General features: G+C 42.6%; 1 protein-coding gene across 1 annotated transcript in view; it reads right to left on the minus strand.

Annotated features, from left to right (window-relative positions):
- Positions 1–12,958, minus strand: part of shank2b (SH3 and multiple ankyrin repeat domains 2b) — a 167,484-nt gene that overhangs the window by 32,722 nt on the left and 121,804 nt on the right. Inside the window, exons 14-15 of the mRNA XM_067234428.1 lie at positions 11,627–11,709; positions 9,904–10,028 (exon numbers count right to left, since the gene is read on the minus strand). Coding sequence (XP_067090529.1) covers positions 9,904–10,028; positions 11,627–11,709 — 208 coding nt within the window. The remainder of the gene's footprint in view (positions 1–9,903; positions 10,029–11,626; positions 11,710–12,958) is intronic.

Below are 12,958 nucleotides of genomic sequence, written 5' to 3' on the forward strand. Positions count from 1 at the left end.
TTGTTACCGTGATTACTCATATCCTCCTGACTTTGCCTCAGTTTCAAGAACCAGCTCAGTTTCAAGAACCAGCTGCAAACTAATTGAAGAGCCCTGTTTTATGGTATGCTCATGAATATATAGATGAGCTGCGCGCAGAAAACGCAACACGGCCAACAGCACTCACGGAAACATCGAAGGTGGAGACTTGAAATAAAAACGTGAAAATAAATCTATTGTGTCTACACAACACTGTTTTCAACAGATTGACTAGATATCATTTGAAATGATAACGTTATTCGTTTCCACTTCTGTTGTCGAAGCAAACGGGATCGACTTAGGTGGGAATTGTTACAGTTTAGCAACCAAACTATATCGTGATTCAACTCAGCCTCAGTTAGCTAGATATCTTGCTGAAAAATAAAAAAATAACCTGACAAAGATTTGGACAAACATGCAACGTGAATTGTAGATTTACATGACAACACGGGTTATTTATTCGAATGAAACACAGTCAGGAACATGAAATAACGCGTAGCCCCATTGCCAATAAACTAGGCTAAATCATCACACATTCTACCTATGCTCTTGCGTTAGCAAGCTAAACTAGTTAATATGCCCACAGTCTAGGTGTTTTCGCTATCTAGCTGTTCTTGCATTCCTTGCAAATCAGCGTTAATAAAAAGCAGATGAGCTAGAGTCTAGCTAACATTGACTCGACGGGCATGGCTGCTGTTTGTCTATACCATAGCGTAGAAGATCCCTGTGCAGTTCGACCCTCAATTACACATTTGCTCTAACCATTTCACCAAGGACGGTTTTGAAAATCTGGGACAATGTAAAGCAGGATTTGCTATGAAGCTGTTGCTGAAAAGAGGCGCGTTCCGACCTTATGTTCATCACAACCGCAAGCTGTAGTATGATTTTGTCGGTAACAGTTTAGCAATGCTAACGTATCCTGTATCTAGCACCTGCCTTTCTCCAGTTCTTTCAAATAGATCATCTAGACAGGCGTTAGCAGAAGGCTAGACTGCTATTCGTTTGCTGGCTATTTTTTTGGAAGCTTCCCCTTAATGCCGACTACAGCTAGTCTAGCTAGAGTCATTTGCTAAGTAAGGTATGTTGATGTGTTTTGAACTGATTTAGCATTCTACCTATGCTAGATACAGGAGACGTTAGCATTGCCAATAGGCTAACTGTTGGCGACAAAATCATACTTACAGCTTGCGTTTGTGATGAGCATACGGTTGGAACAAGACCTCTTTTCAGCAACAGCGGCTTAGCAAATCCTTCTTTAAATTGTCCAAGGTTTTCATTCAAAACTGTCTTTGGTGAAATGGTTCGAGCAAATGAATAAATGAGTGTCGAACTTCACAGGGATCTTCTCAGAAAAACGTCAGCCATGCCCGTCGAGTGTCTGGTTCCTTGGGAAGATTATGAAATGTGTCAGCATTCCCAGTACAGCCTGGAACACTGCATTTACAATGGTCCATTTTCAATATACTTTAAAATCTTTCTCCTTTGTTACTTCCGTGGAAGTACACAGAGCAACGCGCAGCTAAACTAGTGTCTGAGATCCTGGGCCAGAACACCAGAGGGCTGGTCTGTAAGTAAATGTTGGGGCGTGACAAAGGTGATGCTATATTTGTGACGTCACAAATACAGCTTTTTCAAAACCGATCGTTTTACAGCTGCAGTTTCAAGTTGTGAGATTTAGATAGGAAAGAGGTGTCAATGGACTTTGAGGTTCACTGTATGACCATTTTACCCACCGAACTGTCGTTATTCAACTATGACAAGGTAAAATCGGTTTTGCAATCAATAACCTCTTTAAGATAAGCAACGCTACCCCAGACACGCTAGTGGACAAATGTCATGTTTAAAACAAAATATTTACATATTTAAATTATAATGCTCATTAATTACAGATGTATTAGTTCTGGAAGATTAAACTGTATATAAAAACAGATATTAATTAATGAAATATATATATTTATATATATATTTGTCACCATGAACACAAAAATGGAGCGTCACGTCAACCACCCATATACAGTATATATAAAAATATGCCATATACCAATAAATGACACTAAAACTACAGAACATTGACCCAAATTACGTACAGTTCTGTATCACCACCACTTGATTACATACATTAGATCCAATAGATTTTTTGATGTGTGTGTGTGCAAGCTTCTCAAATAAATTGCCTTTCATGATGGGAATAATAAAGTCTGTATATATAGATGTCATTTAACGGCCATAATTCAATCTAAATGAACGTATCAACTAAATTATTTTAATATTGTCTGTAACTTACATGCAGGCTGAGGTAAGCTACTCACTGTTTCCAACTGTCCAGCATCCAGTACAGACAGTAGTTAATTGTTTATTATTTCAAAATGATCATTATGTGAGAAAATAATAAGTTTGAATTTATGTCAATAATAAATATTTCTTTTTCTTTTTTGTTATGGTAAAAATAGCAAGAGAGACAGAGAAATCCCCACAGACTCCCTGGAATGATGCTAACTGGCATGTTGTTAACACAATTTTGCTCACCTTCTTCACTGGGACAGGGAGGGGTACAGTTATGGGGAGACTGGGGTGCTGCTGACTCATCTGTTGTTAAGTCTGCTAAAAGGGGCAGGGAGTCGGGACATTGATTTAATATGAATATCTTGCTAAACGTTTCCCTGTACTGATTAACATTTTGATGAAATGTAGGATAACACTAGTCTGTAGCTAGCTAGCTTAATTCACTATGGACATTAAGCCAACAGGTTAATACCACAGACTACTATACCGACCTTTTTTGGTGAAAAACTGGGTTACAGATTGAAAACCTCTCCTTTGTCTTTCCACTCTCTCTTTTTTCTCTGACCTTTTTGAAAACCTGATTTAGGTTGAATTTATAGTACTCCGAAGGCTGTGGGTGCTGAAAACAATTAATCGCCAGAAGAGTAGGTGGCGCTGCACTGCGATGCTAGCTAGGTTATCGAAAAGTCTGAGAAAATTTACAAATTAGCCGTTTCATCGATAAAATAAGCAATTTTTCAGCAACTACACTGCCCATTTCTCGTCACATTTTAATTCAGATGCTGATTTACATGTTCTGTTTAGCTGAAATATTAATTGTAAAAACTTACAGCAATGGCTGTCAAAGGATTCTGTTCGACTTGTTGGTCACGGCAACCCCGCCCCTGACGCAAGCGGTTCTTAATACAGACCAATCACAGCCAAGGGGTATCCGTAAAATGACGGACGGACAGACGGATAGTCAGGAAAATCAGGAGGGGCACGTAGAGCTCTCCGAGGGGCTCGGAGAGGGCTCGGAGAGGGTGTTCCACGTCGGAGAGGGCGTTCGTTGTGTCCGTGAAAACGGAGTAGTTTAAATCGGCCTTTAGAATCGTCCTAACCCCCCCCTCCCCCCTATATGGCGCCCCTGAGTGTAACCACACTCTGGACTGTTTGATTCTCTCCATCATCGTCACTATACTAAAGGCCGAATTATACTTCTCCGACTCCGTTACGGACAGACGGACGGACGGAGTCGGACGGATTAGTTGAATTTATAGTACTCCGGAGGCTGTGGGTGCTGAAAACAATTCACTGCCAGAAGAGTAGGTGGCGCTGCACTGCGATGCTAGCTAGGTTATCGAAAAGTCGGAGTAAATTTACAAATTAGCCGTTTCATCAATAAAATAAGCACATTTTCAGCAACTACACTGCCCATTTCTCGTCACATTTTAATTCAGATGCTGATTTACATGTACTGTTTAGCTGAAATATGAATTGTAAACTTACAGCAATGGCAGTCAAAGGATTCTGTTTTTTGTCTTGTTGGTCACGGCAACCCCGCCCCCGCCCCTGACGCAAGCGGTTCTTAATACGGACCAATCACAGCCAAGGGGTATCCGTAAAATGAAGGACGGACGGATAGTCTGAAAAATCAGGAGGTGCACGTAGAGCTCTCCGAGGGGCTCGGAGAGGGTCCGTGAAAACCGAGTAGTATAAATCGGCCTTTAGTGGGAGCTTTCGAATTGTGTGTGCGTGTCTTCGCGCTCGTTGCGTGAGACAGACAGCGCTTCTGGATTTCGAATAACGAAAATATGAAGACATTTGTCCGCATTATCGCAAATTAGAAGAGATAAAATGTGGAAGAAAAATGTAGTTAAAAAATAATTGAAAATATATTTTCTTAATTTTTCCATTACCGAAAGCAGAACCGATAGCGTCAGCTCATTATGAAATTTAGTTAAACTAGTTTAATACGAGGTTTCGGTACCAATCACTATTTAGACTTCGCCTCACAGCAAGAAGGCCCCAGGCCTGCTGCCCACTGCTCCTGGCTGCCCTGGGAGGAAACGTGCTATGGGAAATGCAGAGAACACATATCTTCAGTGGACACTCCTGCCTGCGTGTGTGCATTTCCCAGTGTCACTGTTACCTGCACGTGTATGTGTGTGTGTCTACAGTAAGATGAATGAACGTTTCCTCTTATTCTTACTATGGCAAGAACAACAACATCAACAACAACAACATCTCCTACACGCAGGGTAACTGTGTCCTGCCCGTCCTACAGGCAGGGTGTGTACCTCATAGTAGGATGTGTGTCTGTGAAGGAGCCCAGTGGTTCAGCCCAGAAGGGTTTGTGTTCCAGAGTTTGCAGGACCTTTTATACTTCATAAATAGGCTCCACTGTCACTTCTGGTCACTTCCACAAGAGTTAACATGCGCACTGTACTAAACAGGGTGCAGAGTGAGCACTGACGCACACACATACACACGCATATATATATATACAGAGAGAGAGAGTCAGCCATTATATAACGTTGAGTCTCAGCGTTCAGCAGCCTTAGTATTACATAACCTTGTTGAGTGAAACGGGAGGCCCTCAGGTACCACGCACACACCACAGTCAGACACAGGGAGGAGGCATTCCACCAATACCAAGAATATACCAACCTCACACTTCTAATTAGAGAAGCACAAACATGAGCATTTAAAGCTCTCATCTATACAGACAACATGATTCATCATCTCATCTAGATGATGGATGCACACACGCAAACATGCACACACACCAAGATAATTGACGTCATGCGCAGACAGAGTATTCAGGGTCAAAGCTGTATTTGAACAAAATAGACAACCTATGATTTATCACCAAGAAAATACCATACAATATATTGTAGCTGACAATACCCATTCTATCCTCTTGGTATAACAGATATGTGTTTACAATGCATTTGTGAGGCTGCTTGGTGCAGTAGAAGGATCTTGATAAACTACGTGCATGAGAAGCCCCTCCCGTATGGAATGTTATCAATGACAAAAAAAGCAGACCAGTGGTTCAGCAATCAATAGTGTCTGTCTGACAGACACAGGGAGGTGAAGAACGGGTTAATAAACACCCCCAACCCCAATTCTTCTGCATTTCCATGATCAGAGGATCTTTCTCTTTCATTCTCCTTTCCCCATTTTCTCTCCTCTTCTCCTCACTTCTTTTCTACTCTAATCTCTTCTCCTCTCCTGCCTTTCTGTTTCCTTCTATCCTTCTCTTTCTCTCCCTCTGTCTTCATCTAGCTTTTTTCTGACACACAAGCATTGTCAGACACAATTGCTGATGTCGTCACACAGGTTAACAGTAAATTACAATATACTCAGTGTCCCTGCTGGGAAGCACACACACAAATGTGAAGAGCTGGTTGCTAGGTGACCAGTGCTGCACCATACTCAAGCGTAGGCCTCAGACGAGCATGTGCAGCAAACTGGAGATGCTGGTCGGACATGTCCCTGTGTGGAGCTGTATACTTTCTAGTAGGCTTGTCTAGTCAGGATTAGATCTGTATACTTTCTAGTAGGGTGGATAGTCAGTATTCAATTTGTATATTTGCTAGTAGGAAGGTTGACTAGCTAGGTTTGAATCTGTGCTAATAGGGTGGATAGTCAAGCTTGTATCTGTACACTTGCTAGTAGGATTGGATAGTCAGGATTAGATCTATATACCTGGCATAGGGTGGGTAGTCAGGATTAATCTGTATGACCTGCTGGTAAGGTTAACTAGTCATGATTATACCTATTTATGTGCTAATCGGATTGGGTAGTCAGTATTAGACTGATATACATGCTATTAATATTGGATAGTCAGGATTCGATCTGTACACTTGCTAGTAAGATTGGATAGTCAGGATTAGATCTGTATACTTGCTAGTCAAAGTTGTCCGGAGTGAAGTTGTTATCATACTGCAATACCAATCTTCAGAGAAACAATGACAGATGGCTACATCAAATTTGTACACAACACACACACACACATCCATCCACATTCACACAACCACACACACACATATCCACCCACCCACAAACACATACACACACAATCAGCTAGACAGCCACAGACAAAAGGAGAAGAAGCACAGTGTCCCCTAAGTAGGTTAGTGCTACCAGGGGGGGTTATCAGATCAGGGGCAGGTTGTGTGGTTATTAGGCCATGAGGTACCTCCGAGGCATCCCTGCCTGCTGGCTTTGGGCTCTCATCCCTCCACACAGGCCCCAGGTCACTAGGGAGGGGAAAAGCATGTGTGTGTGTGTGTGTGTGTGTGTGTGTATGTTTGTATGTGAGTCTGTATGTGTGTGCGTTTGTGTGTGTGAGCGAGTACAGTATGTGCTTATGCATGTGTGTGTGTTTGTGACTGCTTGCATGTGTGTGTGTGTCTAGTGTATGTGTGTGACTGCTTATATGTGTATGTGTGTGTGTGTGTCTGTGTAGAGAGAGAAGGTCCTCTGTAAACACTTTGTGTACTGTTTCTTCCATCAACAAAATTACAACACTTGAGAGCTTGTTCAAACAAGCTGTGTTACTGTGTACAGTAACCATTCCAGCTGTGTGTGTGTGTTACTCCTTAATACTCTACAGTGATTGTTCCCTGCTGTAATCATGTGTCTGTGTTTTTATGTGTGTTTGTGTATGTGTGTATGTTAGGCTGCTCCTTATAATACTGTACAGAGATTGTTCCCTGTGACACGTTGCCTGGACAGCAGGATTCCAGCTTGATCTCAGTCCTGATCATCTAAATCCTCTCACTCAACATCTGGAAGGACAGCCAGAGGCAGAAGTCGGCCCAAGAACACCAGTACATGTGCATGCACACATGCACACACGCGTGCATGTACGACACACATACAAATACACACACATGCACACAGACACACGCACACAGACACACGCATGTGCAAGCACACAGACACGCGCACACACACACACAAACATGCGCACACACACACAGACGCATGCGTACAAACACACACACACTCACAAGCAGCTGAAGTGATCCCTGTGATTCAGTGTACAGATAAATAGATCACTTACAGAAGAGGTTCCAGATCACCCTGAGGTCATTGACATGTCCACCAATCAATCCAGCTTACATACCAATCTAGCTTCTGGACGTTCTACTGTAAATCACTCTTCTCTAGAGCCTTCACATCCTACATGTTACTCTCTTTAATCTACATTTACTTTCCGTTTAGCAGATGCCTTCCTACAAAATGGTTTCAAACAAGTAGGGGTGTAAAAGTATATCATTGTTCAATATATTGTGTTGCAAAATCTTTACAATATGTATCGTACTTATTGCAATATTTTTGGAATATGACGTCCGTTTCATACTATTGGTTGAGCATCCAGCACGCGACCTACTTTGAGTCTGCACCTGTATCACACTGCTTTTTGCACTGCATTACAAAATTGTATATTGTACATTTGTATCTTTTGTAATTTTTGTAATTTTTGTATTTTTATATTGTAAATTACGGCAACTTATATTTTATTTTATTGCATATTTTTATTTAATTCTAATTCCACTTAGTACTGCTAGTTTATGTACCCATAGTATAGATAGTCCACATATTTAAATTTTAGGTCCCTATATGTTTATTGTATGCGCCTTCCTGCCAAAGCAAATTCCTTGTCTGTGCAAACTTTCATGGTGAATAAATCCCATTCTGATTCTGATTCAGAGAAATCGCTTGAACTGAGATAACTAAGGTGTCAGTACAACAAAGAAAGTTATTGAAAAAGTTTTGGAAATAAATCTGTTAATTGAATTTCAGTTTCATTTAAAATGTTGTTCAAAATATTGTGATATGTATTGTATCGTGAACCCAGTAAACTGATACGTATTGTATCGTGAACCCTGTATAGACGTGATACGTATGGTATCGTGAGCTGAGTGTATAGTTACACCCCTAAATATGGTGTGTGTTTGTTTTACAGTTAGTAAACCAAGTCCAGTCATGATTATCATAAAAACCTTCGGAAACATTGGCAGTCATTATGTTAGATCACACACACAGCTAGCTCACACATTGACACAGCTACTTCATACACAGCTATATCGTACACACACTCGCACCTAGAATATACAGTTAAATCTTTCACAATCTAGTTCATTCACAGACACAGCTTTATCATACATAGCTAAGTAGATCATAAACACTAGCACCATGCATATATACTGCTAGATCATATACAACTATATCCCACACATGAAATACTGATGGATCATACACACACAGATATATCCTGTGGTGGTAGATCCTACACCTGCTAGATCTCACAGACACAGCCAGATCCTACACAGCTAGATCATACAGCTAGATCCTACACACACAGCTATAGATCATACACAGCTAGATCATACAAACACAGCAAGATCATACACATCTAGAGATTACACAGCTAGATCATACACATACACAGCAGTACACCTCCCAGCAGACAAGGTCACACAGTCACAGGACAGGAAGGGAGGATGGGGACACAAACAACAGCAAAGACAACAACAATAACAACCATGTCGTTTTCCAGATACACAGCATATAAAGCTCCTCAGACTGCTAAAACAGGCCAGTGATTGGTTTTCTAAAGCTTTCATTGCAGCAGACTGGAGATTTCTTCATAAACATGCCACAATATATTTCCTTACAGACAGAACAGCCAAGGGTATTCACTAGAGAACATTCTCAAACTGGACACTGTATAGTACAATAAGTATGATCACCTTTTTCAGAGATGATGTTGTACACACTAATTCAACCGAGCCAGAACAGTAAACATATTTTCTAAAGCATATTGGGCTCAGTACAGGAAACTAGTTCAGAGCAATCTTCGTTTAGCTAGGATGAAAAATGAGGTAGAAGATGTTCACTTGTCTCCTAATAGACAGTCTTACATCATGGCACCGTGGCTCAAAACTCAGCTGACGTCAAAAACAAAATTAGCATACTCTAATGAATACTGGACTCCACTGCACTCTGCCATACTGACATGGGTTGTCATGCCACATGAGCGACATGGCTTCCCTACCCCTTCTCCTCCCTGCCTCATGCAAATTACATCCACCCATTTCTGACACTGGGGAAAGTAGGATGCACACATAAAACATTAACACAGACAGAAGCAAAGTGAGTCTTAAATGTTGCAAACAAATGTGTTTGTTTTGCTGATGTGGAAATGAAGAGACAACCGTGAGAAAGAACCAACTAGAACTCTCTCTCTCTCCTTCTCTTTCTCTCATAGTGTTTTTCCCACACTCTCTCTCTTTCTCCTTCTGTCATTTTCTCTGTCTCTCTATCTCCACCCTTAAATCAACCAGTCTTCTCCTCCCAGAAACCCAGAGCTAGGGTGGTCGGGATGCTAGTGCCTGTACCCACTACCATGTCCTGTGCCAAGACCCCCACCTGCATGTGATAGGCCTCTGCCCAAGCCTGGCAGCAGTTCAGGGTAGATTCCAGATCAGCAAACACGCATTCCCATACAGCTCAGTACAGGCATTGAGTCCCCTGGTGCTGTCCAATGGGAACACGCCTCACTATACTTAGCTTACACTGTCCAATAGGAAACGTTCTCCTTACCTCTATCAGGAAGTCTCCTGTCCTAAGCCCCGCCTGCCACGCAACTCCGCCCTCATCCACAGATTCCAGATACTGCAGGGCGGGGAAGGCAGGGGTTGGGGTGAACTCCTCGATGGGGGTGTCCGCTGTAAGGAGGGGAGGGGGGTGGGGGGGAAGAGAAGAGAGTTAAGAACAGTGGGACAGCACTATCACAGAGACAGACAATGTCCTCATACATTGGACATATGGGAAGGGGAACATGGTGTGGAGGACTTGTGTCCTGTCATGTTTCCAGACACACTGTGTTAACACTCCAGAGACAACAATGCTGGGATGCACAGATGCCACGCTCCTGGTAACAATAAACATTATGACAAAATCTAGGACAACGGTATGCACATAACCAAATGGTGAAAATGGCTGGGATCATAATTGGATGTGTCACAGCACTAAACATGTATATTACTGTGAGATACTGATTTACAAGCAGTGTCATGTTGTTGTCAAAAATCCCAATTCCTTGCTAATGCTGGTTGGATCTGGGCTGGGTAACAGCAGAGGTCAGGAGGAGTTTCTCTCGGGTCAAAACTCCCTACTGTACACTGGGTATTGTCCAGTGGAGAGATGGCAGGAGGGACAGAGAAGAGAGACAGAGAGCGAAGGGGAATGAAGGTGACAGAGAGACACTGAGACAGAACATGAGAGAGACAGCGGGGAAGCAATTTAGTAGTAGTGTGTGTGTGTGTGTGCCTGAGAGAGAGAGAGGGGGGGGGGGAGGAAGAGATATAGTAGTGTGTGAGGTGTGTTTGTGAGTGAGTGAGTAAGATGACTGGGCTTCTCCACATGGCAATTACTGCCACACTGCAGATGTGACAGCTGAAGAACATGAAGACAGTATGGTGTGATCAGTGACTGCACACATGATGGCAGCTTTCAAAGCTTGCCATCACTATACCACTTCCAACATGCATCCACAAGGCATTTTATCACTACTTAGCTGATAGTAGGGTGAAATGTTCTTCCACTGAGAAAAAATCCTAAATATACGGATCTCAGATTTATATACAAAAACAAACAAAACACTGTAGCATCATTCTCCTTCAGTCAAGAGAGTGAGGAAGAGTAGAGAGCACGTTTTCCCTTTAGAACTTTAGTCATGGCCACTCCAAGAAACCAGAGGTGACAAGTGACACTAAGGATAAATCAGTTGTGTGCTTTGGGAAAAATGCTGGGGGCAGTTGGTAGTCAGCCCTGCTCCGTCTACTGGAGACATTTCTGATGCTAAAACCCTGTGACGCTCGGTGCTTATTTTGTAGACTGGACAAATACAATTATAAGTTTTACATGGCTAATATAAAGTATACAATTTTGAAACCTTACTTTGAGGATTTTTTGGTGACAAGCGTGGCTGCGTTTTGGGGAATACATTAATCTGTGATCTATATTAAACTTCGTGAGTAACCGCGCAGTGGTGAAGAGCTAACCGTGCGCGTCATTTTGTCAATTCAGCCTCGGCTCACAAACAACCCATGTGACTGTCAGACCTTTCCATGTGATCAAGTATTGGGATTTCAGGAGCTGTATGGGTGTAAAGGTGCTAAACAATGTTCGTGATGGTTCTCACTGATGGAGACAAACAGTGGAGGGTAGAGGCACTACACGAACACAAACAAGGGGTGGGTGGGTGGGTTGGTTGGGGGGGGGAGGAACGAACAGTCACTAGGAGTGCGGGTCCGTCTCCTACCTTTAGCCCCTCGTAGCACAAACCCGAATCCTTCATTATCCTTCTTCTGCAGAACTACCGTCTTCTCGTCAATAACACAGTCGCTGTGGAGAAAATTCCGCGCATAACGACCGTTATTGCATCCTATCATCCTCATCATCGCCACAGCTGCTCGCCCCGAGCTTCTCATCTTCACGTCGCCCGCACACGGAATTAATCAACTACAAGAATGAACGGTGCGATGTGGCAGCGTCTCACCATCCGTCACCGAGCACCTTCAAAGAACAACCCCACCTTTACGGAAAACGTTTCTGTGGCATAAGAAAGTGCTGGCCTGAGCCGGCGACAAGGGTTGACGTTAGAGAGAAACATTTCCACCAGGGGACCCCAGTTGTGTGATGAGAAGCGCAAGCAGAAAACACGAGAGGGAGAAAAAAAACATTGCTGAGGGAGTGGGTCAGGGAATGAGGGAGGGAGGGATGAATGACGGGGTAGGGGAATAAAATATGAGTGAATGGATGGATGAATGGGGGTTGAGAGAGTAATTTATTTCTGTGAGATAGACCGATTAAGTTGTTTGTTTCTTCAAAAGCCGTCTGACTTCCCTAAATAGCAACACACGGATAACATGTGTAGCTACATGTCTCAACTGTGACGGGAGATCTAATCTCTTTGGTTTGCTGCATAGCCTATTACCATGTGACCCAAGAAATAGCCCCTACTGTAGTAAATTTGTTCCGATTTTTTTGTGTCACAATATTTCCGAAGGAATATAGGCTAATTTTGCCAATTGATCACACTTTATTTTATAAAAAAGAAACACATTTAGTCATCTGTATAGTCTGTATAGTCACCTGTATACGTGTATAGTGAGCAAAGACAAGAAACAACAACCTATCCTGTGAAATCATCTGGTAAATAATGCATTATAATAGAGCGAGGGCCCATAAAGCAAACACTTAGAGCTAAATAACATCTACCGAATATTCTCTTTCAATCTTGTCCTTGGTCAAATGGACACAGGCCAGGCGTAAAGGACAGGCCAACAGAATCAAGCCCCTTGTGTTGCACAGCTGAGGAACTCGGAGGCAGATATGCTGCGTGTGTGATCTAGCCAGGCAGCGGTAGCTAGCAACAGGGATTGTGGGAAGCCAGGTTACCATGGTAACACGCTCCGGCTTCTCTGACCAGGCGTGGTGACGATGTCTGAGATGCGCTAAGCCTAGCTGTGGACCTAGTAGGTCATCAACGTTATACTGCCACAGCAATGAGATTAGTATTAAACATAGATTATATTCATTAAAAAAGCCTGTGAAATGCCTATACATATATCTTCCAAGGACAACCTTGTGA

This window comes from Osmerus mordax, chromosome 4 (assembly GCF_038355195.1).
Source record: "Osmerus mordax isolate fOsmMor3 chromosome 4, fOsmMor3.pri, whole genome shotgun sequence".
Taxonomy (NCBI): Eukaryota; Metazoa; Chordata; class Actinopteri; order Osmeriformes; family Osmeridae; genus Osmerus; species Osmerus mordax.